The sequence below is a fragment of the Tympanuchus pallidicinctus genome, unplaced genomic scaffold, assembly GCF_026119805.1.
Source record: "Tympanuchus pallidicinctus isolate F22 unplaced genomic scaffold, pur_lepc_1.0 scaffold3, whole genome shotgun sequence".
NCBI lineage: Eukaryota > Metazoa > Chordata > Aves > Galliformes > Phasianidae > Tympanuchus > Tympanuchus pallidicinctus.
The window spans coordinates 53,281,884-53,309,709 of record NW_026294747.1 but is presented as its reverse complement, the minus strand read 5'-3'; the positions used below and the strand labels follow the sequence as shown (position 1 = coordinate 53,309,709).

Below are 27,826 nucleotides of genomic sequence, written 5' to 3'. Positions count from 1 at the left end.
CAAAACACGTTTTGTAAGCGCCACAAAGCACGTCAATGCATGTTAATTATCCTTTAATCTGCCCTTTTTGCAGAGGATAGTAGGAAGCACACATTTCTGACCTCGTGCTTCACAGTACCCCATATTCACAAGGTGTATGGGGTGATTACATGCCACCCTGGGTGATGCAGGGGGTGCCCTACTGAGTTACCTTACTTAATATCACAGCTAAGTGGTGCTTTGTTACTGGGACCATGCTTGTACCTGCAAGAAAAACAAGACAAAACACAGTCACTTCAAACTCAAAAAAAGAGGTCTGACTTGATGCACTTTCTGTTTTCTTGCAACAGATTAGGAATACATGCAGTAACTGCAGCTCTGTTGACCTGTAGTGATTTCAGCTGCTGTAACTCCATTGTGTCTCTGGGTCTTTCATCTACAGGGCTTTTAGATCTGTTTATCTGTGCTTCCATTTCAGAAGTTGCTATTTGGGATTTTTTAGGCACTATTATAATCAATAAATAATGAGGTTGTAGAATTAAGAAAAGCCAGTGTTGAAAGCTAGGAAGAAAACACAATATGCTGAAAATATTGTCAATCTGACGTGTGTCTGTCTTGGGGGAGCCACAGTTCTAAGAATCAGGTTTAATTAGGGCAGTTAGTCGATGATGACTATACTGTAGATTATGGTGCTTGAGTGATGTTTTCTAGTGCTAGAAAGTGATTCATGTTTAGGAATGATAAACACAGAATCTTAAATGAATAGTAACGCATTCAGTAGTAGCAGAAGAAAGAGTCTCATTTCATATTTCTGCTGTGCCTAAAATTCCTGGGCTAGGGTTTTCAGAAGGACACTTTGGTTTTATTTAGGTAGCCAAAAGCTACTGCCTCTGCTCGCTTGGATTCCCTTAGAAATCCCAGTGACATCAGTGGACGTTTTCAGTTCAGCACAAAGCTCAAGCATGGAAAATGGCAGCTTAAAGGGGTGCTTCCCATTAGCTATATGTGGAGTTGCTGTATTTGTAACAGGTAAATGTGGGTAACAAGGAGCTGATGGTCACAAATGTGCCTGTGGGCCCAGATGCAGGACTTCCTGTATGTTTAACAAAACTAGGCATGGGCATAAGGCCACTGGGGAGAAGATGAACTGCCTTTTGTTCTTCTTTTGCTAAAGCAAAGTGGCATCCTCGAGGGCATCATCTGTTTGTTCAAAGAGTTGTGTAAATGCAACTTATTGAGTATGCAATAAACCAATGTTTCTTTCCGATCAGGGCCATTATGTCAGGTTTTTAGATGCTTTGTTTTCCAAAATTGTCCTTTCCCAAAATGAAACAAAATGCACTGCACTCACAAATCAAGTACAGGACCTTCACATGTGAAAGTCACACTCCTGTTCATCGTATAAGCCTTCGCAGTAAAGGAATACCACTTCACATCTTCAGTCCAGCTGAGGACAATGGCACGTAATGTCTAACAGTGGTGTTATCTGCTGTAATCTCAAATGCTTGAATTAAAATCCAGGCAATAAGAAATGACCTCATGCTAGTATCTCTGAAAGGGATCATCATAGAGCACAGCCAGGAGCTGTCTGACGTATCAGTTGATTGAATTATCCTCAGAAAGTGGGGCTGGGCACTGGCAAAGGCTGCACAGGGAGTGGTGGGGTCACCATCCCTGGAGGTGTTCCAGAGCCATGGAGATGTGGCACTGAGCGATGTGGGCAGTGGGCATGGTGGGGTGGGAGGCTGGGTTGGGCTTGGGGATCTTAGTGGTTTTTTCCAACCTTAATGATTCTGTGAAGGAGTATGAAATCTCTGCTCTCAAATACCTTTGGGCATAGGAGATGGATGAATGGTCAAATTATTTTATTTCGCAGTTCTCTGAATTGGAATTTCTCAATAAATAAACTCGGTGACAAAGTATAACTGAAATTATACTTAAGGATAAAGAAAAACACAATTACCTGACTTGACATTTTTTCCTACATCTGTATTTTCAACTTCCAACTCTTGAACAGTGCTGTGTTAAACATAGGGTGATCCATGTGTGGGACAACTGCAAGGAACAAGGTTTCACAGGTCATTTTGTTTGCAGCAGCCCTTGATGGTAGAACTCCACCCCCAGAAATTACAGCTGAATTTGGATTTGGCATCATAAGAAAACACCTCTGAACTGAAATTCTCGCACTATGATCAAGACAGTTCCACAGAGTTCCCTCTAAGGTTTCATTCAGAGGGTGGTGAGGCACTGGAACAGGTTGCCCAAGGAGGCTGTGGATGCCCCATCCCTGCAGGCATTCAAGGCCAGGCTGGATGTGGCTCTGGGCAGCCTGGGCTGCTGGTTGGCGACCTGCACACAGCAGGGGGTTGGAACTGGATGAGCACTGTGCTCCTTTGCAACCTAGGCCATTCTGTGATTCTATGACAGACAAAGAATCATTTGCTCTTAAATTTGTTAAATAAGTCAGGAAATATAAGTTTTTTTTCCCTTCTTTATAATAATTAATTGTTGTTTTTTAAAAGTAATATTCATTGGTGTTTTTCAAGGCATCCAAACAAGCCAGGCATCTCCTGTTGGTTTTCACTGAGAACTCAACAACATAGTCATACTTTTACTTTAAAATCTTCTTTACTGGTATGCAAGCTTTCATTTAGGCAGGGCTAATTATGGATGGAAGCGGGGACCAGAGCCTTCACGCAGCTCCAGGAACAGGAGCTCAGCTGGGGGGTGAGCCAGCTCCTGTCCCACTGCGCCTCTGCACTCGCAAAAGCTGCTCCTGCATGTCGGCTTCCAGCGCTGCAACGCCAACTTGAAAAATGAAGCTGGTGGCTTTTTGTTTTATTGTTATTTATCTCCTCTTCTTGGAAGTCTCCAGGCTGGCTTGAATTTCACAGCAAGCCTCCCTGAAGTCAGTGGGAGTGAAGTGGTTGGAGTCGGAAAATTTGGGCCAACCGGAATGATCTGATCTTTATTATTGATCCTCCTGGTTTGCACTTTACTGCTGTTTTGGGAAGTTGTCACCACTTCACACAGTAACAGAATCTCTAACGTTGGAAAAGACCTACAAGATCATCCAGTCCAACCAAGACTTAAGTAAGGCATCCCTTAAAAACCTTTCAGATTTCTGGGAGCGCTCACCTTTCTCCAGTGCATTTGTGGGATAAAGGAAGGAAGTGTCTGGCTCGCTCACCTTTCCTGTCTGTGTCTCCTCTTCAGGACTCAGAAGACATTTCCTCTCCTTCTTGGCTGGATTTATTTAATCTCAGCTGGTCTTACACTTAGTAAGTATCCCTCTGCTCTAAAAGTATGCCCTCATCTCCTGTTGCCTGCATAAGGCATCTTTCCCAGAACGTGCAGTGTTTTCGTCTCTTCATTTCAAAATTCACCCCCACTTTCTGCTCTACTCTCCTTTGTTAGGTGACCCTGAGAAGCTCTGAAGTGATCAAAGTCCCCTACTTTCGTTCTCTTCCCTCCTTGCCCTTGTGTATTTAGCAGAGTTAATAAAGAAAGTGGTAGCCTTCTCTTTGTCCAAGGCATTTGAACAAGCCATCAGTAACATGTAATGATCCCTTTTTCTTTTTATTAGCCAAGTGCAAAGGCACAAAATTTTCTCTGATCACCTCCTGTAAATTCTGGGACACTGAAAGCCAAAGGGAGCCAAGAATGAAAAAAATCCCCAGCTCAGGATGGAGTTTGCAGCCTCTCAGCCATGCAATGAGCAGAAATCACAAGCTGCGTGTGGAGAGATTGCCCAAATTGTCACTGAAGTTAACATGAAATTTTATAGTCTTTCCCTAGGAACGTATATTACTTTAACAAAATAAAAAGACTTTCCCCTTATCAAGCATTATTCTTTAACATTTACAGTTTGCCTGACATACAGGAGTAATATTCCATGGTTTGCTACAACTTATAAGTTTATGACCCTTCTGTGGCAGATCAGACTAAACATAATTCATTCACAGCTACTTAGTATTCTGGGAAATAAACCCCTGAACTTAAATAACTATAGTGTGACCTCTGTAAAATATTATTTATGGGTTAAGAACTATTATTATGTACATATCAAGATGTGCCAAAGGTTATAAAACAAACACTAGTCAGCAAACTGCACTGTTTACTGGCCTAGTCACTTGTGGCTTTCTTTCTGGTTACAGTTCTACAAATATATGTAAATGGAGAGAAATATTACTTGGCTGCCTTGGTAATTAGAATGACGTTGATGCTATGGAGCACGAAGGATTCAGCAACAAATAATTTCTATCGTAAGAAGAATGCCAAGGTGCAACACTGATTGCTGCAAGGGTGCAGCCCTGTCAGAATCAGCAGGGAAATGACAGCTGTCCATCTGCTATTCATTTGTAAATCAGTCCAACCAATGTAGGGGGAAAGCTCCAGGCACACACGTGCTGCTCCAACAGGGAAAGTCAGGTTCTCTCTCTGATATCTAACAACCCATGAGAAACTGGGGAAGTGTGTGGTTGTGCAATCATTGCTCTGCTTGTTCGTGTGTAACCCACCTATGTCAGAACACGTGCTCGAGGCTCCTGAAGTGTTTTACAGGCAGAGCTGTATAGACACATACATCAGAAACATTCATGTTATTCAAAAACACATCATATAATTTTATGTGAGAAATCTGTCCTAGGTTATTCCCCCCTCACCACTATCCCAAAACTAAAGTTTGATTGGGAAATGAACCACTGACTCCCTTTGGACAAGTTTTATAGCAGCCGAGCACAGTGTTGCAGCTCTGATCCCTGTATCCCTTTCTCAGACAAAAAAGTTCCCTGCAGATGCCAGTGGGGCTGCAGTAATTACTCAATGAGGACAGATGTATCCGCACACAGGTTTTCCTGTCTTTCTACTCAAGTCAGTGTTCAGAGCTTCAGGTCCTTTTCAACTCAGGCCATTCTATGATTCTATGAAATGCTGAGTAAATAAGAGAGCTGGTGCCAGAAGAGCAGACAGTCCTGTGGTAGGGCATCCAGGGAGATGCTGAAGACCCAAGTCCAAGTCCTTTTGCCAATGTAGGATTTACACCCTGATCCCTTGGTTGTGTCTTGTCTGCTGGCCTGTGTCTGATGCTGACCAAAATCCCACCCTGGGCTAAGCTGCCTTTCCCCTGGGAGCTGAGAGGAAACCAGTGCTTTTCCCATCCAAGGGTTTTGATTCAGCAGAATCTTTTAGCAGAAAGATGCTGCCCTACCAGTTAAGCATTCTTCTGTCGTATCTGCTGTGGGGATGTGAGGGACCTCAGGCCCTTACACATCTTAACATTTCCTTCATAAAGTGAACCCTTTGTATCAGTGATATGTGTGGAGCAAATCCAAATACTCACAGAAGCTGTTGTATTCATTGGTTTGAGGCTGTTGAGGTTTTTTAAATGATATGGTTGTCTATTTTTTCCCAAAATGCGTTCTAACCTGGGACAATATTGTGCTGTTTGACTGACCTGGAATCCACCTTTTGTGTTCCATCTTCACTGATGTTTGAGGAGCAGTGAGCAGGGAAAGACTGTAGAAAAGTGGATGCTAGTGGAATAAATCAGAGAGGAAAACTTTTCCTGTGGCTTGTAGTGTAAGAATGCAAATTAAAGATTCCAGATTAGTAGAAAGCAAAACAGATCTTAATATCAGTCTGGACAACACCAGGAAAAGGAGGTTCCAGGAGTGGGGAACAGTAGCCAAGAGTCCTTTCTTGCCATTGAAGTGAGGTGGAATTGCATAAGTTCAGTCATTTTCAGAACGACAGCCCTGAACTGGATGAAAACTAGCACAGTGAGTTACAGGAGCCAAACTGATCATTGAATCCTTCCCAGCTTTTCTTAGAACATGGCAGGCGCAGACATAGCCACCAGTCTGAAGGCATATACGAGGAACTGGGTAGAGCTGGCAGTGCTGGATTTGGTTTCCAATGACGTGGAAATGAGTGGCATTTCCAAATACTTGATTCTTTTTGCTAAGTCATAGCTTAATGTCTGGTCATGCTGATTCTTTGCTGTGATCTGCTTTAGTCTGGCTGAAATTGTGTGGCGGGGGACATGGCTTCCAGAAGAGCTGTCTGTATCCTAGCTGAAAAAGCAGAACAAAGGAGCCAGGGTGTGCAATGCACATACAGCATTTGGGAAAGTGTGAGCCAAGGAGTACCTGGTACTCCTTGTACCAGTACAAGGTACCTGGTAGGGTAACTGGGCGATCTGAATCCTCCTGGCTCTATTCCATCTGCAGGGTGTTGTGGGGATGGCACTTTGTCCTTCTTTGGTCTGCTTTCCTTCCCCATTATGCCTGATGTTGATAGCAAGTTCTGCAGGACAGCCCACTTCCTAACGCAGGGCAGTCTTGTGCTCATTTGGTTCCCCCTAAGCACTGCTGTAATACAAATAATATTACAGATCTGAACATTTTTGCTCTTATCCCTCCAATAAAATTAAATATGTATTTTAAACATGAGCTCCTGTGGGCCTCCTGCTGTTTTTCATTTACTCCCCAGGGTCATTTGCAGCTTTGATTGCACGTGAGGCTCTAACAGTTACATTTCAGGCCAGAGCTGTTAGTTGAAAGCACAGCCGTACACGGCGTGGTGCGGTCCCAGCCTGCCTAGGGGGCTGCTCTGACTGAACAAAGTCAAATTAAAGCCCGTCATAAAATTACAGCATGCTTTTCTGTAAAGTTTGCCTTATACTTTCCTGGGCCTGGCCTTCGGGTTTCATTAGGGACAGCATCCAGCTGAGCTCCAGGCTCGGTACCAGTGTGCTGAGGGTACCCTCTAGCGGAACAGGCACCGGGCGCTACCAAGAGAGGGCAGGGATGCAAAGAGTGGTGTAATATGGTTAGTGCTTCCTTCTACCTGCCCACAGTGCTGGCGTGGCAGTGCCTTTCAGGCTCACATGAGCCCATAGGCTGAGCATGATGTTGTATGATCAATGGTTTTCAGAGCTGGGAAGACTGAAATCTGAGGGTACGGCGGTGCACGGAAGGGATAGGCCTTTCAGAGGTGAAGTGCCCCACTGTAGGAGGAAGAGACACTCTTCCTGTTGTCCCAGGTTTTGTAGTCTTTCCTTCTTCAAAAGGGTCTGGGTCAGCACTGAGCTGAGCTCCCAGGCTTCTGGCAGTCCGTACTACACCAGTAAGACAGATCAGCATGGCTGCTCTCTGTCCTGACGGGGATCTGGCATGTTGGCGGCATTCACATCTCAGCAATCAACAGAGCACTGCCAATCTTTTCACTCCCCACCATTACTCTTCTGGAAGATGCAACTTATTATAGTAGAAGGATATGGGTAGCATGCCCTGTGTCTCGAAGGATTGCAGAAAACCTCAGAACATCTAACGGCAGGAAAACACACATACAAAAAGATGTGTACACTGCTGGAAATGCTAAACTTCCTTCCCTTACAAAGCATTGCATTCCTCTGTGCCTTATGACTAGTGGTGCCTCATTAGCTGTTGCTTGGTTTGAAAAGAGAAGGGGTAGCTCCATCTAGAGGCGTTGGATAGTCGACAAAAACCTGGTTCTCTTCACTCTGCTTACAGCTTCTGGCTGACAGTGTTGTGTGCATGGGGTACTCCCCCTTGAGCAGCGCGGCTGCATCTTTTGGTTTCTCAATGTTTAATAAATTCTAAAACTTTGGATTGGGGCCTTGATGTTTTAGAGCAATCCTGAGATACTGGTTTTCTTTCCTGCTTATTTCAGAGTGAATTGCAACTCAGGAGGAACACCCACATGTGTACAGTTTGCAGCATCTGTGCACAGCCTGGGGCTTCCCAGCAGAAATGGGATGGACAGAAATCTTTTGACCACCGTTCCTCAAGTGTTTCTCTCTGTGTTTTCACAGACATCTTGGAATTTCTCAGTGCCATGTGTGAGAGAGGACTGCATTTGAACCAACGTCTGAGCTTATGGAAAAGATGGGAAGAGTGTCACTGTGGTAACTCCTGTGGAGTAGAGGATGGAGACATGCAGGTAACTTTTATGTGTAGGTATGCACCCACAAAGGTATTATTCCAAGCAATTAGGAATCTCACAATTCATATCAAGGAGTACTTGGGATGGAATCTTCATATCACAGATTTGTGACTTAGAGATCTCAGTAGAAGTGCATACACAGCATGTTTTCTTGCTATCATTAAGGAAGAAAGCAGAAACACAGGGACACATCTGTGCACAGCATATCCCAGAAGTACAGGCCTGCCACAGCACTGTATTGATATGCTGGGCGATGTTTAGAGGTTTGGTTCTGAACTAAGAGGAGAGTACTTTGTAATGAACTGAAGAAAGAAATCTGTATGCCTTATATAGAGTTTAAAGTCTTATAATGCCCAACACCTCCTGTGTGGTTCTTTTTCATGTCACCTAGTTCAGGTAATTGTTCCTTTCTTCCTTTGCACACTCTTCATCATTATGTTCTCTATAGTACATTTACCTCAGTATACTCTGTTCATTCTAACCCTTTCCTGCTTGCTTTTCAACTTCCATCTGCTCTATAGGTATGAAAGACAATAGCTCTTGTGGTCACAAGAAAATGTACAGATAAATAGAGATTACTGGTGAACTCTTTCATTTCAGTGGTACAGGGTTCAGCACTCGAGATGATGAAAAGAATGTGCAGTTCTTGGCAGATGGAATTTAATTTATTTATTTATTTGTGATGAGAAAAAATGGAATTTAATGAGAGACACTGCAGGAAAGTGAAAGACCAAGCCCTGACCAAAAGAACCTTGAGGGCTTTTTGATTCTTTGCCAGTGTTAAAGGAGTCGACTCAGGTATTATTAGCTAATACAATGAGTCTGCAGCATGTACTCATTATAGTCCCATCACTTTAATGCATTTTTTTTTCTTTCCTCTTTAGCCTACTTACTACTAAACAATATCTAGTATTGTTTTAGTGCAGGTCATAGTTCAGTCTTTAGAGGACTTAAAAAAAATAATCAAATTTAAATTGCTCAGGAAAAGAAAAACATCCAACTTCTTAAGGAGCAACATTCATATTAGATAAACACATCTGGGGGGCATTTGGAGTGCTAGTTCTTAAACAGACCTCCTGTCCCCACTGCAGTGGTTTGGTGCACCGAGCTCACCGTCCATCATTGCTTTACTTCCTTCAGGCTCTCCCACGAGAACCATGCAGTTAGGCACAATTGGTGCTGATTTCTCACAGAGATTACTTCTCACTCAGTGCAAGCAGATGGGGTGTCTCTTTGTCTCCTGGGGGTCAGAACATGGCAGCCTTCAGAGCTGGCTGCCAAACTTCCCTGAGTCTCCTCAGCAACACAACCCCCAGCTCTCCATATCTGGCAGAAATCCTCTCCCAGAGACATGATGTTGGCACCTGCACAAGGTCTGCTGCAGCTGGGAGGCTGTGCTGGTGATCTGGAGGCACACAGGCTGGATATACTCTACCCTTCTTTTCCCTCTGCCATCCACGTATCAGTCTCCAGTAGGATGGCAGAGCTATATACATGAAAGTTTCTTCTAGTTACCTTAGGAGCACAAGCCCAGGATTTCACACCTATGAACCCCTTTCACTGTGTCTTAGATAAGAGCGTAACTTAGAACTTCTCTGTTCTGTAATACAGACCTTTTGTGATACTTGTCAATATCACAGAAATGCTTTTGCCTGTGCATACAAGAGCTTCAACAAGGTCTGCTTGTGGGTACCATTCAGACTGTGGGCTCAGAAGTTTTACCTTGCATCGTTGGTGATGGAGATTCAGCGGCAACTCCAGTTACAGATCTGAGGTTCTGTTTGTCCTACAGCAGTACCTTATAATGCCCTGGTGTTTACCCTCATGCTTTTTAGTTACTTCATGACTGACATCCAATCAACTCTTAATGCTCAGAACCTACCCATTCTCTGTTTTACTTTATAAACCTCAGCTGAAGGACCCCTGGAGATGTCCCTCTGCTCTGTGGCATAGCAGTAGGCACTATGAGGCTATGGTAGGAGTATCCAAAGTCAGAACCGTTGCCCTGTATCCAAGATGCATTGACTTGAGGGATGAAGTCTTGGTGGCCGTGACTCAGACTTGCTTCTCCAGTTGGGAACACTGGGGCTAAGTTTCCTAGATCTGAAATAAAGCTACGTACTGTCATAGCAACAGGCCCTGCCCTGACTCTCCTCTCTCCTCTCTTTTAAAATAAGCAGAAAGTGAAGCTCTTACCACATACAGCTGAGGCTCAGCAACTTCGCTACTAGGCAGTAGCTTCTGACCTGAGCAGCACAGCATGAAGAGAATAAACAACACTCAAAAAATGGAAGGATCAACCTGTCAGTGTGCTATGGCTGGGTGCACCAACAAATCACAACATGCTCTTCAGTGGCTGTGACAGGATCTCTTCTACTGACTGACACCTAGATTCCTTGGGAAAGAAAAATGCTCCAGTAAGAGCAGTACTGTTTGAAGTGCATGGTGACTTAAAATCCACTCCTACCAGAGGAGCTTGAGGCAGAGAGACAAGAAAGAGGAGAGATGGAAGAGGCAGCGATGCTCTTTTTATTCTCCCCTCCCTGTCACTGCAAGGTAAGGAGGATGCATGTATGCCCAACAATCTGGAGCCATTCCTAGCAATTCTCCACTGAGTCAGCTTCTTAGTGGTATAATGTACATATCTCAGGCTTCTTAAATATGTTCACATTTCTTGCCCAGCTGGTTCTGTTGCACAAGTTGCTAGCACGTGCTAGCTTGGGAAAGAGGGTAGGAAGGAAGTTGTTATCAGAAGCTGATAGGAGGGAAGCTGTAACCAAAGTGTCTCATTTATAGGCAGGAGCAGATAAGCTGACTTGAATCTTTCAGCGTCCAACACCACAGCACTGCACTTCTCCATGCATATACCACCAAAACACAGGCATGAGATAGAGAAAAGGCTTTAATCTCTGCCCAGGGGTGGTAGAAATGCTTTGTAATCACCTGGGATGGCCATGCAGTGTCTTGAGTCTGTTCCACGCAAAATCTCTCATCTTTTTCCTTTAGATGCTGTATAGCATTCTTTGTTTGCCATTGCATCAAAATGGGTTTGCAAGTGGCAGTGGACTGATGTAATTTGGCCAAATGTGCACTCTCTTATGGACCTCTGATTGCTTTGCGTGTAATCAAACCATAGTAAGAGCCTCCTTCATGAGCCACATGAGAAGAGATAGGGCGTCTCCCGTGCAATATGCTCAGACCACTTTATATGAAAGAGTGTGGCTTTCTTCTTCAGGCAGTGTAGCATCTTCTGGGATCACGTGTGCTGTGGATGCACTGTGCCTCTGTGTTGATCATGGTCCTATCTTTCTGACTAACCAAAACCCTTACTAAGTCAGTATAATTCATACTAGGTATGCCCTTGTGCATAACCATTCATAACCGCAGCGCAGTAGAAAAAGTCCAATAGCTCAGAACTTATTTCTACGTCATAAAATATACCTGTTCCCAGAGAAGGTAACCACAGCCACTGTGTGTATCTCCATCTCAGTACTGATAGCTTCCTTGCAACACCAGTCTGGTCTGATTGGTGGGAGTCTGGAAGATCCTGTTTCCGAAGAAGACTAACAGCACATCTCCGGGTGTCTCTTCCCTCATGGCAATACAGGTGAAGAAAGCTGCTTGATGAAAGCCACTTCATGACAAGCCTTTGCTGGTTCTTTGTGGCAGTGTAACACTGGGACTGTTTTTTCCATTGCTCTGAGCTGAAATCAGGCTGAAGAAAGCAGAACAAGTAAGATGTATGTCAGGGTTCTTAAGCGTTCAGAATGTGGAAGGTCTTCCCAATCTTGATAACACTGAATAATGTTCCTCATGTGCAAACATGAGCAACACTGTGGCTCAAAGCTAATTTGTAGGCCTCTACAATCGTCTGGGCTAAATGTCTGTATGAGGCAGAAAGAGATGACCTTTACTTGATGCACCAGTCTCAACAAGGAGGAAGTAAAATACGCAGTTAAACTTCCATGTTGGATTTCAGTGAATTAGGAAAGGAGGGGGAGAGAGAGACAGAAAGAGAGCCTGAGGGAGGTAATCATGAATGAAGCAGAACGTGGAGATGTGGCACTGCATGACATGGTCTAGTGGGCGCGATGGGGATGGCTTAACGGTCAGACTAGATGATCTCAGTGGTCTTTTCCAGCCTTAATGATTCTATGATTTTCTAGCCTCCTACATACAGACTGAAGTACCTTTTACTTAAATCCCCTTGTTCTACAAGCAGATGGAAGCTGCTGCCCAACAGAAAGATATAGAAACATCAGAAAAACGAGCCCCTGCAGCCTGATAGCTTGGAGCTCTGGTGTAAAGGAGGTTTGTTGGGCTGGGGGTGGCTGGCACGTGAACTGACTGTCTTCATGGATGACTTGAACCCATTTCTGAGTGTGTCTGTTACGTCTGGGAATAAGCAAGTAGCTAACGTATAAGTAATAAGGCAAGGCTGTTGGGAAAGAAAGAAACCCCCATAAACCAAAATAATCCGTTTGTTCTCCAGTGTTTCCTGTACAAGTAATAAAATCTAATAACTGAGTCGCTGTTAACTGTTAATGACCACTGCGTTTGTTAATGGACCCAGACAAATGAGAGCAGTTTAGTACAACAGACAGGCCATTAGTTGTATTAATGGTTGGCTTGTAGGAGTTGGTGCTCTTATAAACTATATTCTGCAGTTTATAATACCAGCACTTTATAAAATGACTTGGTGCTTAAAAAAAAAAAGAAAAAGGATCAGGTGAGCTCCAATTTAGCAGTGGAAAATAAGCATACATTCTAAATAAGAAAAACTAATATTAGGCTAAATCTCTCTTCCTAGTTTGCACTGTATAAATCAGGAGCAAGAGCAGACGTACAAACCAGGGCTGATTCTTATGTAACTTAAATAAGTGGCAGCTTTGCTTTTAACTTCAGTGAATTTTGGATCAATCCCATAATTATTATCATTAGAGAGGAATTAGATCTTTTTTCTGTGTTTTTTTTTTCTTCCCCCAGACCACAGATGATTCCACAGATGGGATATTCAGTTTTTAGCAGCTGTCATTATTTAGAAGTTTAACAAGCACTCTTATAGAAAAAAAAAAAAAAAAGAAAAAAACTATAAAAGAGAAGTTGTATAAATAGACTAAAATTAATAGGGGAACCAAAGAGAGTTAGTTCCTGCTTCACAAGCCTCTACAGCTCTTTTCCTTTGGTGTTCTTAAAATGTATTTAACTGCAGTTCCATTTACAAGAGATGTCAGCAGTGTTTTTGCTATGGTGGTTGTGAAAGCCAAGGTTTTTCCATCACTTTACAGACTCACTTCTGAATGTAACCAGTGTTTGTTAGACATTTCAAGTGGAGTAGTCCAAGCATTTGCCCTTGACTTGCCAGGTGGAGATGATACCAAATTATTAGAGAATTACAGGTTACTAGTGAAGGGAATACTGCACATTTTGCTAGGGAAAAGGAAATGGAGGTTTTTACATGATGCATGAATGGGCTTTAATTTGTGTGTAGCTGCAGTGTGAAACGAGGCCAGGCCTAAATCATAAACTTGAATCATCAGCTTTGTTTGCAAAGCCAAATTGCAAGTTTTCCAGATAGGATACCAAAATCACAAGAGAGAGCTTGCATAAACTTATCCTTAAGGTTACTGTGACCTGAAGGAAGAATGCAAGAGTCATCTCAGGGAGCTGGTCCCTTCTTCGGCCATTTGCTTGTCTGCAGGAGTGGTGATTAAGCCAGTCTCAAGAAGTGTCCTTCCTGAGTTTTCTCACTGAGATATGGAAATTACAGTCAAGGGGAACAACAGAACAAGAGTACTCATTCCCTCCATCCTACTTCAGCTGTACTGTTCTATAGAGTGCCCAGTAACGGAGGCTTCAGAGTAAGAAATTAGATGCTGAAGCACAAAAGGATAAGAAATAAGAGAAACACAGTGTTCCTAGCTCTGTGGAGTCTCCCAGCTGCCAATTTGTGGTCAAAGGACTTCCTGAGCCAGGATTTGTCTCCTGGTCAGTAGCCCCATTGACTCCATCCTCTATAAATGTCTAGCCCCCTTATGAGGCTGTTTATGTTTCTGGCCTCCATTCTTGGCAATGGATTCTATACTGGATCTATATACAGTGTGAAAAGGTGTTTGCTTCTGTACATTTTAAACCTGCTACCTCATAATTTCAGCAAGTGCCCCTTAGATCTTAAGCTGGAGAAAATGAAAAATCCTTCCCCGTTCATCCAGTTCGTATGGTTTATGATTGTACACATCTCTCCAACATGTTCCCCTGCAGTCATTCTTTCCCAGACTGAGAAATCACAAGTCAGCCAGTCCCTCTCCCTCCCTCCACAGCTCCGTTTCATGCCTCTGATCACCTCTGCCATCTTTTTCTGTGCCTTTCCAGATTCTACTTTATACTTCTTCAGACTGAGAGAAACAGAGTTGTGCTCAGTATCAGTGGTATGGATGTGTCATTTGTACAGTGCCCACGTGGTGGTTTTGCTTGCAGTTTTTTCTAATAATTACTAAGTATTTGTCTCTTTGATAATCAGTGAGCACTGAGCTGGTTTTTTTTTTTCCTTTTGTTTCTGTTTTGTTTTGTTTTTCCCCAAGGGGTTTTCCACTACTGCTCTAAAATCTTCTGGAGTGGTGAAAGTTTACTAAGAGTGCCCATTCCCTGTTTGTTTATTCTGTCGTCTGCCCATTACTCAGCTTGTGCTTTATTCTGTGCGTGCTGTTATTGCATGCTGCCTGCCATCCTGCTGCTCGGGCACAGCACCAGGACATCCGTGCACTCTTCACAGCCCTTTTTGGGAACGACTATGTGTCATCATCCGACCGCTCAGGAAACCACGCAGCTGGGCAGGAAGAGCCAGGAAGGGCTCAGCCTCCCTGCACACTTCTAGGGCACAAAATGAATCAACTTGCCCTGCCTGGAGCCAGTTTTCCGAGCTCCTGCCAGGGATGAGGAGGGAATTCATGCTTCTGCAGACACCTCATCTCCTGCCTGGCACTGAGAGCTGTGCGTGGAGGTTCAGTGCGGCCATCACCAGATGGTGCTGCTGCATTCAGCCTTGCAGGGTCACTGTGTGCACGAGCGTTGGGATTCTTGGAAGAAAATACTGAACTGTGGATGTTTTTCTGCTGCTTGGATGTCTGGAGAGCAGGCAGGGCATGCTCTGCCTTCATGTCACTGGCCAGTTCTTTTTGAGAACCAGGCATTTGGGCTTTGGCTTGGGATTCAGAGCAGGGGTGGGTTCAGATGATGTTTGAGATGATCTGTTCCAGCCTGGCTCAAGTGGATAAACAAAATTAATTAGGTCCACATCATAGGATTGCACAGGATTTATTTTTCCTCCAATGGAAAACTGGATGGCAACAGGTACTGCTGCTAATCGGGACAACATATCACCACAGTTCACCTCTTTTTTTCCATAAGTTTCACAGTTTTTTCTTTTTTTTTTCTTTTCTTTTTTCTTTTTTTTCTTTTTTTTTTAAAGATCCAGCTCCAGGGATCATGTTATCACATGAGAATTCAACGCCCAACGCACAACTGTACAGAAGAAGTTATGTTCCATTTCCTACATCTATTATATATTAAACTGCAGTGCACAGAAAACTTCAGCTGATGTGATTAAGCAAAGGAAACAGCACAGAACATTTATCTAGCAGATTTTAGTCTTCTCCCTGGCTGTGACAGTAAACATGTGATTTGATGGTCTGGAGCTCAGGAAGTAGGTGCTTCAGCCTTCATAAGATCTTCAGCTTCATTCTGTGGAAGTTCAGGCTGTACTTTAGGTGTACTTTAAAGTTCTGTCTTTAGATTCTGTCTGCAGCCATTACAGAGAGTTCTGTAAGAACTCAGGTTTGATCATTCAGCTCAGAACAGGATCTGTCCAGACTCATGGATTCCAAGAGACAGATCTTGGCTCAGAAAGATAGGGGAGATGAAAGTGCAACATGACAAACAGTGATGCTCTTGAGAAGGTAAATGAAGAGCCTTTGTATTTTATGGTGTCATGAAAAAAGAGTAGCAGCGAATACCAAGAAACTGAACACCTGTCAGCCTCTGCTGACAGCAAGCTCCTGGGCCATGCAGTGTTTGGATATCATCAGTTTGGCAATTTCTATGTTAGACACAACCAAGCTCAAGAATTCTTAACGCTTCTTATCTTCAGCTAATCGCCATAGATCATGGAACTTAAAAGCCTCACAAAGACACATGTCTGAAGTCTGATTTTAAGGATCTGCAAGTGTTCCCGGCAGAACTGTTGCCTCCATGTGAGAAATGATCCCATGACTGAACCTGTTCCACCTGCTTTGTCCCGAGGAGGGAGACGGGAGTCTCCTCTGAAATATGAGACGTCTGGAAGAAGAAAAGGGCAAGGAAAAAACAGGGTGGGAAACCATCATTCGCACAGAATGTGAAAGGTGAAGAGCTGAGGGGAGAGCAATAGTCTGGAACTGTAAAAGAAAATAAAAATGAAAAGAAATGCATATGGAAGACAGCAGGAAGATGGGAGAGGAGCAATAATGAGAAGGTAGAAGGGGAAGAATGTTATCTTCGCAGTTATGCAGCTTTAGTTGCACAGAGTGGCCGTGAGGAAGGAGTTAATTTACAGGAAAAGGGCAGCCAGGAGGAGTCAGAGCAATGGGAAGCGAGGAAAGCAGTTCATAGAATCATAGAATCAGTTGAGTTGGAAGGGACCTTTGAAGGCCATCTGGTCCAATAACCTTGCAATGAGCAGGGACACCCACAGCTCCATCAGGTGCTCAGAGCCCCATCCAGCCTGACCTAGGGTGTCTGCAGGGATGGGACAACCACCATCTCTCTGTGCAACTTGTGCCAGCGCTGCACCACTCTTACCATAAAATAATGTTTTCCTTACATCCAGTCTAAATCTCCCTTCTTTTAGTCTGAAATCATTTCCCTGGTCCTATCAAAACAGCCCCTGCTAAAAAGTCTGTTCCCTTCTTTCTTACAGCCCCCTGTTAGTTACTGAAGGGTTGCTCTCAGCTCACCCTGGAACTTTCTCTTCTCCAGGCTGCACAGCCCCATCTCACTCAGCCTGTCCTCAAAGGCAGGTATTCCATCCCTTGAAGCATTTTTGTCATCCTCCTCTGGATGTGCTCCAACAGGTCCACATCTCCTTCAGCAAAATCCCAGCTGAGGGCACTGCAGAGTTGCCCCCATGTCTATTTAGTGCCTGAGGTTCACGACCCTTGTGGGACCCAGCAGGATGGTCATTGCCATGCTTTGTATTCTTAGCCAGGTGGGACCGTTGTGTGACCACACATGCTGCTCATAGCATCGTGCAGGTGGGCTGGACTGTGCAGTAGCAGAGGAAGGAAGGATATTGCAGTTTCCCAACCTGCTTCACGCTCTGAAATTTGGAACGTAATTAAGTGTATTTAATTCTGACTTTCATTAACTGCATGCAGAAACCAGAAAGAAATCCACCCCAAAACAAACCCTGCACACAGAGTGCCAAAAATGTTAATCACACGCTGCTAATTCCAAAAGACGGGTTGTAACTGTAAACTTCACATTAGCAGAAGCAACATTTCTTTGTATTTGCTATACATGTTTTCCTTCTTAAATGCAAGTATTTCATAGAATCTTAGGACCGTTTTGTGTGGACGGGACCTTAAAGATATTTACTTCCAGCCCCTGCCGTAGGCTGGCTGCCCAGGGCCCCATCCATGGCCTTGGGCACCTCTAGCGATGAGGCACCCACAGCTCTCTAAGCAACCCGTTCCAGCGCCTCACCGCCCTCACGGTGAAGAATTTACCCTCCCACCCCGGGCCCGCCCTCCCGTCTCGGGCTGCCGGCTCCTCCCCTCCCGCCGCCGTCCCACACTCCAGGTGTCCGCGCCGAGCAGAGCCGAGCGGAGCCCCGCGCCGGGCGGAGCGGCCACCCGCAGCCGCGGGAGGTGGGCGGTGCGCGGGGCGGGGGCTGCGGGCTCGCGGCATGGCCTGGGGGAAGCTGCTCCGCTGCCGCCCGGCCCCCTGAGCAGGCGAAGTGGGACGGGACGAGACGCTGCTCCGCTTGTCCTCCGGATTCCTGGGCGCCCCCGGGGGGTGGCCATGTCCGGAGCCATGAAGTTCAACGGGTACCTGAAGGTGCGGATCGGCGAGGCTGTGGGGCTGCAGCCCACCCGCTGGTCCCTCCGCCACTCGTTGTTCCGTAAGGGCTACCAGCTGCTGGACCCCTACGTGACGGTCAGCGTGGATCAGGTGCGCGTCGGGCAGACCAGCACCAAGCAGAAGACCAACAAGCCCACGTACAACGAGGAGTTCTCCGCCACGGTGACCGACGGCCATCAGATCGAGCTGTCCGTTTTCCACGACACCCCCATAGGCTACGATGACTTCGTGGCCAACTGCACCTTGCACTTCCAGGACCTCCTGCGCTCGGCGGGCCCCAGCGACAGCTTCGAGGGCTGGGTGAGTAGCTGGGCTCTTGCGAATGAATGGAGGCAGAACGGGGCTTGTCCTTGCACGCCTGTGCTGCAGACGCACGCGGCGCGGTGTGCGTGCAGGTGTGCCGTCGTGCATCTCCTCGCGTTGGTGCTGGACTGAAGGGGGTACAGCTGAAAGCGTTTGGGGACCGCTGTCATAGCGTGAAGGCTCAGCCTTGCAGCTGAGTGCTGTGCAGTCTCTTGAGGAGCCTTGCACGTAGCAGCAAAGTACACCTGCACTCACAGGCTTGCGTGCCTTCCTTCCCTCATTGCTGAGCACACAGGGACATGGAAGTATGCATGCTCGGGTGGATGTATTTGTACTGAGATCTACACCTTGCACAATTGCTTGCTGTGTGTCTTTTTAGCAGAACAGCAGGACCTGTCCTGCATATGCTATGTGCGTCGCTGCACTGCTTGAACATGGTTTCACTTAAGGTTAATTTTAGGTTATTTCCACATCGCTTATATCCAGCCCAGAGAACTCAGTTATGTTTTAGTCATAATGGTGAATGAGAGGGGTAGGACAGGCTCTAAAGTTATGCCTTCCTTTCTTGCACGTTAGAGCAGGAGGAAATGAATGTATTGATTCAAACCATAGTTTGCTCGTAAGTCTTAAGTTTAAAATAAATATATATCTTCTTTCTGGGTGGTGAGTGTGCAGAAAAAAACACACAGAATTGCTAAAGTTAGTGCAGGTATTAGCACTGAGAGACCAGGAAGTTCAGCTCACGTGGTCAGGTAACCACTACAATAAAATCAGACAGGGAGGAAGAACTGACAGCAGAGAGCTGATAGGTATCTGCATAGTATGGCTGGGACAGTGCTGGTGCTTTCAGTTCTCAGCTGCTGCCTGTGGCTAAGGTGTGAGGCTCCATCTCTGGGGTGGCTACAGGGAAATACAGACCATTTGCAAGAGCACTTAATAGACCTATATTGGTGCTGTTTGTTGGTATTCTTGGGTATCACGTTCTTTGGGGTTAGCCCAGTGGGTGCACACTTGAGTTTCCCAGGTTGTGCCGGTGGAGAGAAAGTGTCCCTTTGACTTGTGATAAAACAGGGTTATGTATGGACAGCCTGTGGGACTGAGCAAGGGCAGCACTCGGGATGTAAGGTTGTGGTTTTGAGGGTTTTCTTCCTGTTTGATTTGTTGGGAGTGTTTCCTATCTGCTGTTGAGAGAGCTCCTAGGTGTTCTGAGTCCTGAGTGTGGTGAGTTTGAGCACCCTGTTGTGGGGTGGTGGCCTTATTTACACTACAAAAACGCCTATGGTAACATTGCCTGTGATGTAGATGCACGCATATCTGGAGGTCCACTGCTTCTTTTCAGCCACATGTTCCATAGATGCTGCTTTTTAGGATGGGCACACTATATATCCAGCCAAGCAGTTTCAAGTTGTCATATGGTGTCTGGGGAGGGGAAAAGTTGGATGGGTGCATGTCCTGTGAACTCCTGCATTGAGAGGTGCAGTGGGGTGGGAAGTCAGTGTGTTAAACATCAGTTTACATCAGTCTGTGATTTATCTGGGCACACAGACAGAGATGAAGAGCTGCTTCTGTCCTTCCAGTCAGCGTCTAAAAAAGTACAACTAGGATGGATTTAGTGGGCAGGGTGAGCAAGTGTTTGTCTTCTGTCCCTTTCTCCTCCTATCCCTATTGACGTGCTCTGTTAGCTTCTTGTATAGCGTGCAGGCAGGACTGCATGATGACAGTGGGAACATTGTCTTGCCCTGATAATTTAATATGTCTTGATAAATCCAGCAAGGCTGTCACTGGGTTTTGTGCAGCCTGAAAGATAGGAAGTGCTGCTCTGTATGAGTACAAAGTCCATGAGCTGCTGGCATGAGGAAAGGCACCACAGAGGTTCTATGATGATTTGCAACATCTGCACAATGAAATCGCTCATACTGCTCTTCTTCCAACCCCTAAACAGAAGCATGTATGCTGATACAGGCAAGGAAGGAGAAATATGAAGTGAGGGGAAAACTGGTGAGAGTTTAACCTGGCTTGTACTTAGCTGCACATAAAAATCACTGTGATAGCAGTTAGATTTTTTTTTCCCCCCTAAAGTTATGTAGTCCATCAATACAAAATGATTGAGAAACAGTGATAAGGAATACCCTGGGGGATAGAGCATCCTGGAATCTTCAGGTATCCTGATAGGGAACAGAAGGCAGAGCAGAGTTGGTAAGAAGTTTGAATTGTTAATATAGGAAATCTGGGAGGGAAGAAAGGAATGTTTGTTGTTTTTGTGTTTTTTCTGGTGGTTTTTTTTTTTTTTTTTTTTTTTTTTCCTGTTTTGACTTGAAATGCAGTGTTTATGTTCACTTTTCAGAGAAGTTGCAAGGACAAGGATATATTGATGAACACCAAATGCACTTGCTTTGATACAGCCACGCAGTTCAGGGCAGCTGGAGAAATGGAGAGGGGAGCAGGAGGCAGCTGGAGACTACCTGCGATAGTCCTCCAGTTCACATACTGCCTGAGTTTGGTTTCAGCCCTCATGTTCCTGTTCTTCTGTTAATCACTGTGGGTTTTCTTCTGTAGGGAAAATAAGTGATTGGTTATGGCATTTGTCACCACCTCTTTGTTAGAGCTATAGGAAGTGTCAGAGAGAAGCAGGAGGAATCCTTGGTGCTTCCCTGGTGACTTGCAGGTACATCACTGCAATTATCACCCCAACTATTTATGCAGATGAGTCAGTGAATGGGCATGAATCGTCTCCTGGGTAATGCTTGAGTCATCCCTCAGTGCTGGATGGGGTACCGTGGTCATACTTTGAATTAAAATCCATGTTCTGGACGCTGTTTATATACTGCCTTTTTCTTCTCACTGTTTGGATTGTTTTCTGAAGTTTTTCTATTAAACAAATTACCACAGAATATATGTATTTTAATTTTCATGTTGTCAAATGCAGTAGACAAACTTCACACTAATCAATTCTGTAAGAGCTTATTAGCTTCAAGACCCTGCTGTCCCTTTCTTGTTATTTTACATTTACTGGTCAGATGACAGATGTTTTTATGACTGTTGCCAGCTAAATGCCATCCTTCCTTGAGCAGGCTTTGATGCACTGAAACCAGCGGCCGTCTCCCTGGTACTCTTCTTTTAGGTAGGCGTTTTCCTGTGGATGAATGGGTGTGAAATGGTGCAAACCTGAATGGTAGCATTTTACACAGGTGCACATGACCCCGCCAGGTGCAAAGTAGTAGAGAATCCAGCTGGTTACTGTCTGTAAGAGGTGAAGTCATGATTTACAGCAGGAGGTTTTTTTCTTTCTCTCTTTTTCAAGCATTTATTTAATTTTCTGTGTAATGAGATCTTTTTACTCCTTTAGAAGGGAATTTCTCCTCTTTTAACTGTCTCCAAGTACAGTGTAGGAAACATCAGTGAGACAACAGATCATTTGTAGTAATTGAAAGAGAGGTTTACAATATGCAGAGTTACTCCTATGAGGTTTATGTAGTAGCTGAACTCGTTTTTGAGCTTGGAGAGACACTATTTACAAAAGATATTGAATGGCATTGGGAATGATTTAATTATGACTGTAGAAATGGTTGGTCTGTGGGTAGATCTGTAATTTCTAGCGCTTGAACAGGGAGTTAAAATTAAACCTTCTGTGACTCAATCTTGAAATAGCAAATTATCACAGTATACTGAAGGAAATTAGATAACAGATGGACTATTAGATTAATGAGCCAATTGCGACTTCCTGATGAGTTTGTTCCCATGTGCTCGTGTGAGAGCAGCTAGATTTGTTTGCAGGAAGAGATTAAAACAAATAATCCCCATCCATTGCTTAACCCAAACTCCTCCGGCTGTACCTTTCCTGTGATTTCCAGCTCCCACTTTGCTGCAGTATTCTCCAGGTGGACAAAACTGGCATCAGGAAGCCAAAGTATTTTATAGACCCTGACAGAGTATTTTGTGATGTACATGGACTCTGAATTTTCTGAGGGCTTGATTGAAATGGAGATATGTGAGAACAATGCAGCTGCTGAGCAGAATGTCAAATGAGGCTGTCTGAGTTCAGAAAGAGGATTGTGCTGCTTACCTGTCTGTGTCAGCCTGTGCTCATCTGTGGGATGGAGAGCATCTTGCAGAGCTGGCATAATGGTTTCTCCATCCACAAGTACAAAGAGCAGCAGCATTTCGTTTGTGTGATTTCCCATTTCCATGCACACAGTGGAGATCTCTGACAGTTGTGCTGCACATAAATAGCAAAATAGGCTTGAGTAAAGTAAGCTCCAATCCCCTTTTTGTGTTAAGTCTTAAGTTGTATCTGTAATTGTTATTTCTGATAGGCAGTTATACTGTTGAATGGGAACAGCCCATCCCAAGAAGGTAGTTCTTGAAAGCTATCCAGATTTCATCTCTGTCTCTTTCTTTTGGCAGATAGTTGTGCTCTGTGTGTATGGACAAACTCCTCAAAACACCAGTCCAGTGCACTGGGCTACCTGAACATACCTTGCAGCCTGAAACGAAAGTTGCAAAATATAAAGAAAAAAGGTTGCTATTTGTTAGGTGGTTATATAATCCTGGCTTGTGTTGTGATCAGCTTTGCTGAGCGTGGCAGGTGAGAGAGAGAGCAAAGCTGATTGCATTGTGATGGGCTGCATGCTTGCTGCTCTGTTTCAGCATCAGAGATTGAGAAGAGCTACTCCTTTATTTCTCTCATTGACAAGGTCTTTCCTAGGGAAAGGCCTGTCTGACAGCTGTGAGCATCCTCGGAGAATAAAGGCATTTTGCTTGAGAATTTTTTTTTTCATTTGTTTTGTTTCTTTCCACTTAAGGAAGTCTGAGGCTGGAATGGTTTGGTCAAACCATGAGAAAATCCATTTTCCAGTGATGGGAGTCACTAAGATGCCAGCTTGCGTCTGTGGGACTGGCATTCATGCCCTGAATTGTGTTGGATACAGCAGGACACTGAGTTCTCTCCTCTGTTCAGCCAGGTGCCTGTTGCTGCCATGGCTGGAGTTGGGAAGGGTTCTGGGTGCACCAGGGAGGAGCCTGCCTTCCTGCCCTGTACTGCTTGGCTGGGAGCTCATGCCTTCTTATCACCCAAGGCTTTCTGGAGCTGTTTACTGGAGCCCTTGCTAGTGATGGGGTGGGTGCAGGGCCACTTGCAGAGGCGGAGAAGTGAGGCTGAGACTGCAGCACAGCACTCTGAGCACCACAGGAAGCTTCTGGCCCAGCTGTGCTCTGTGTGGCCCCTGCTGCTTGCACTGGTGGGGGGAGCTCAGCCTCTTTGCTTTCTTTTTATTTTTGGCTTTTACCATAGGTCTTTTTTCTTAAAATGTTTCATCCAGGCCATCCAAGGCTTTCTGTTTTGAGTATTTTCTGGGTAATGACTTGGTTCCTAGCCATTTTGACCTTGTAGGCAGTAACCTTCCACAGATGGTATTGTCAAGGGGGCTGTTCAAGCTATTGAAATGAGGTTAAAAAGTCTACAGGTTTACAGTGTAATTCAATATGAAAGCATGTCCCTTGCTGAACTGAGTAAGACTGCCGCCCTTCCTTTGCAGCTTTTAAAAATTCCTTTGATGTTTTAGGATGATTGTAGCTATTGTGCTTTGCTAATACAATCAAGAAGTCAGGGACCTCTTATGTAACAATGTGGTTGGGGGGAAGACGAGCAGAATTGTTGCTGGCAGCTTTTGTAAAGGATCCTGTGAGGCATCACACCTTCTTGCCTGCAACATCTCACCCTATTTAGGCATGCAGTTAATATATGTCAAACCATACTGTAGGCTTCATTTCTTCTGGAGACAGTGAGCAATTTTTATTTTGTTTGCTTATTCCACCCCTGTGCTGTCTGTGTGGCTGTAGTGAAGCAGACTGGAGCCCTGGGGAATACCTGGCTTGGTGTCCTGAAGGCAGTCACCCTGCAGCCCATCAGTATTTGTTCTTCTCCTAAGACATTGCCCTTGGTTGGTACCAGGAGCCATGTCTGATTATGAGGGAAAGGCTTGTTTTCTAATTATATCAGAGATAGCAAATGCACATCCAAAACAAAGTGCCTCCTGAAGCATCCAATTAATGTTGCTCAGCCACTTAGAGTTAGCCAGACAAACGACATAAATTTCTGCAGTGCCTTTTTTTTTTTTTTTTTTTTTTTTTTTTTTGTTCTTCTTTGACGTCATGAAATGTTCTGATCACTCAGTGGAGTCAATTGCAGAGAAAACCATCCTGTGCTATCTCTAAAGGCAGTGCAGTGAGCTGGCACAGCTGCCCAGGGGGCATCACTGTCCCTGGAAGTGCTCAGGAACCATGGAGATATGTACACTGAGGGATGTGGGCAGTGGCCATGGTTGGGCTGGGGGATCTTGGAGGTCTTTTCCAACCTTAGTGATTCAGTGATTGCACAAGTCTGTGAACAGGTAAAAGCCAAGTTTAGTTGCGTTTAAATCTGAGCGTTGGTGCTGGGCCCAAGGTGATGTGAAAAATGGCTTTTGCATTGCCCTTGTGAGGCTTTGGGTGCCCTTACTGCTCTAGGCCAGCGACATTAAGCAGAGGCCCGCCTGACCTTCAAGCTGCCCAGAGGTCTGCGAAGCTCGTGCTGACCACTGCCTGATCTGTGCAGTGTGTGTGTGCCAGATCTCAGTGGCAAACAGGTTGTGTCTCTGAGGACAGCCGTATAAACAGATGAAGACCAGCTAGAAGTCTGTGAGCCTCAGTGCAGGGCCAAATGTTTGCGACAAGAGTTTGGCTTTTCTGCTAACCTCCCCTGACACTGGGTTCAAATCATTTCTGCGTGCCTTTGCACTGTGTGGACCTGCCCTTCGGGCTGATGCAGCTCGTGCCAGAGTGCAAGCACACAGGTATAGCTCCCCACCTGCTTTGCCAACACAAAAAAAATGTTGGCAGAAGGGAGGGGAGTGTGAACCTGGAGATGACACTACATAAAACCTTTTTCTTGGCGTAGAGCAACTAAGTTTCCTAAGTACGGAGTTTCATTAGGTAGCTGTGTTTGAGTCAGCTGTAGGGAGGCAGCTCTGCGGGAGGTTTCCTTCCATTGAGCAGATAGGAGAAGGAGCGCTGGTACAGAGGCAGAAGTTGGGTGGTGGTAACTGGCAGCAGTTTGTGAGGTGGGAGAGAGATTTAATTTTTATTTTATTTTTATTTTAACTAGCAAGACAATGCTGGCATAGGCCTCAGTGGAAATCATTTGACCTTTTATTTATTTTTAATTTCTTGCAATACGTGTATTTCTGTCAAAGGAAGGAAGGGGAGGAAAATATGTCCATACCGGACACAAGTGCTGCATATCTGTGGTGCCTTCTTATTTATTTCTTTATTTAAGATAAAATGATGTGCAGTGCAAAATCACTTAGCGGATCAGCAGAGCCCTGTAACCTCTCTGATGCAGGCTAGCAAGGAAGAGGATGTGAACACCAGGACATGTATCTGTTCTATTGCAGAACATCACAGCTAATAGTAAGAATTGTACTGACAGATAACCTGACAGCGTGCATCCAAGAGTTTAGAGATTTGAGATGATAGTTCCATGCTGAACACTGCTTTTCCTGCCTTTCTCTTCTGTGTTTAGTATCAGCCATCTTCAAGGGCAGGATTTTGACTGCCAGCTGGTCTGATTTCATCTGAAATTGCAGCTCATCCCTTCCTGTGGCACTTCTGATTTTTAGCCTTCTCTCTGGCCTGTTCTGTGGTTTCTGTTTTCCCTTTGCTTCTTTGTTTTCTTGTTGGTTTGTCGTTAGTCTCCATTCTGACCTGGTATTGCACTTTGTGTTTCTCTCATGAGTAAATTGAATTTTATCCTGCCATGTAAGCAAGAAATCACTTGTAAATTTAACTGTTCATATAATACATCTCCATTTTCTTTCGTGTCTTACACCTCTTAAAGCACCGAAAGGAGGCTTAGTTTGCAAATCTTTCTTTATTGCTTTCGGAGAGAAAATATTTGCAGTCTTTCAGTAGATTCTAAGAACCAGTCATAGCTGTGCTGAGTGCTGTAGGTGTTAAAGTGAGAGAAAGACACTGTCAGAAGGATCATTTGGGATTGTATCAGATCTCTGAAGCTGGCTGGCTCTGCAGCCTGGACAGGAAGGTAGGTGACAGGTTTACTAGGTCTGTGAAAATGAACATGGGGTGGCTGCACTCCTAAGAGCTTTGACCTGACAGAACAGTTGCAACAATCTGCAGTCTTCGGTAGTATTAAAGTCAGCTTTTGTACGTGTGATTTAATCTCCATAGTACTTCTCTCCATCCAGACTAGCCAATATTAAATATATTCAGTTCTGCATTGAGTTGATTGAGAATAAGGATGACCTCCTAGATCAAGAACATCTGGTAAAGGACTAGCTCATCCTGTTTGAATTTCTAATTTGTACTGCATTTATTTCCTTTTGCAAACAAGACCATACAGCTTGTCCAGATTTTGCCCAGGACTGAGGAGAAAAGTGTGCTGATCTAAGTAGTGCAGTCTGGGAAATGATTCACTGAATGCTTTCCTGTATCTCATCTCCTTTGATTTTCATTATATTTAAATGCTTTAAATCTGGAGAGGAGACAGCAAAACATCTCTGAAGGTGTTCAAGGCCAGGTTGGATGGGACCCTAGGCGGCCTGGTCTAGTTTTAGATATGGAGGTTGGTGGCCCTGCATGTGTCAGGGGGACTGGAGCTCCCTTTCAACCCAAGCCACTCTTTGATTCCATGATCTTTCATATGTTGAGGGAAGGCTAGAAATGGGGCTACAGACCGTCACACTAATCTCTTCTTTGTATCTCATTTCTTTCAGGCATCTATTCTAAATTACGTATTACTACATGAAAGCCATCTTCCTCCTTTCTCGTTAGTTGCAAAGTGTTACTTTATGAAAAGTTTGTCTGCATCTTCTCTGGGATTTCAGTAAACAAAAGCCCAGTGTTCTGCTCTGCTTTTGCTTGCCAGGTTTACATCAGTGATTCCCAATAGCGTTGATGGAACTATGCTGCCTGCTCTGCACCAACATAGTTGGGAGAACTGGGCATACTTTTCTTCCTATATGCAACAAAGATTTATGATGGCTGGTTATACATTATTTACTGAGCACAATGTGTTCATGGAGCTCTGAGATAGAGGAAAAAATTGACTTCTGTGCCATGACTTTATTATCCAGGTCATTCACAGTCTGAGGCATCTAACATTAATAAATTCATTGAGAATTTATTCTGCAAGGCAGCTTGCTGCTAAGCTTGAAACCAAAAGTAATCATGCAAGGAAGATGCCCCTGCATGGTCCTGATATATGGAAGGGTTTCTATCAAAGCGACTAAGTTAGAACATGCTGTAGGTTTTATCTAGGACAAAATATAGAGGGGTCAAACGCGTGGGGTCATCAGCCACCTTCCAGCAGCTCTCTCTAGAAGCACTGCTGACTATCATCATTTTTCAGGATTGACTGCTAAAGTCAGTTCTTTGTTATAAAGTAAGCAGATAACAATAAGAATCA

The 27,826-nt window shown here is 44.6% G+C and overlaps 1 protein-coding gene and 1 long non-coding RNA gene across 3 annotated transcripts in view; both read left to right on the top strand.

The window, feature by feature from the left end:
* LOC128086995 (uncharacterized) overlaps positions 1-16,540 on the top strand; it is a 46,493-nt gene extending 29,953 nt beyond the window's left edge. Inside the window, exons 3-5 of the long non-coding RNA XR_008209624.1 lie at positions 7,817-7,944; positions 10,128-10,503; positions 15,416-16,540. This is a non-coding gene — a long non-coding RNA (uncharacterized LOC128086995). The remainder of the gene's footprint in view (positions 1-7,816; positions 7,945-10,127; positions 10,504-15,415) is intronic.
* Positions 16,541-17,809: 1,269 nt separating this feature from the next.
* The window catches only part of PRKCH (protein kinase C eta), a 131,450-nt gene continuing 121,433 nt past the window's right edge, over positions 17,810-27,826 (top strand). The window contains exon 1 of one of the 2 annotated variants that reach the window (XM_052696103.1): positions 17,810-18,363. In XM_052696103.1, the coding sequence (XP_052552063.1) occupies positions 18,004-18,363 (360 nt within the window). In that variant the 5' untranslated portion in view covers positions 17,810-18,003. The remainder of the gene's footprint in view (positions 18,364-27,826) is intronic. The other variant, XM_052696102.1, reaches the window with a different exon arrangement.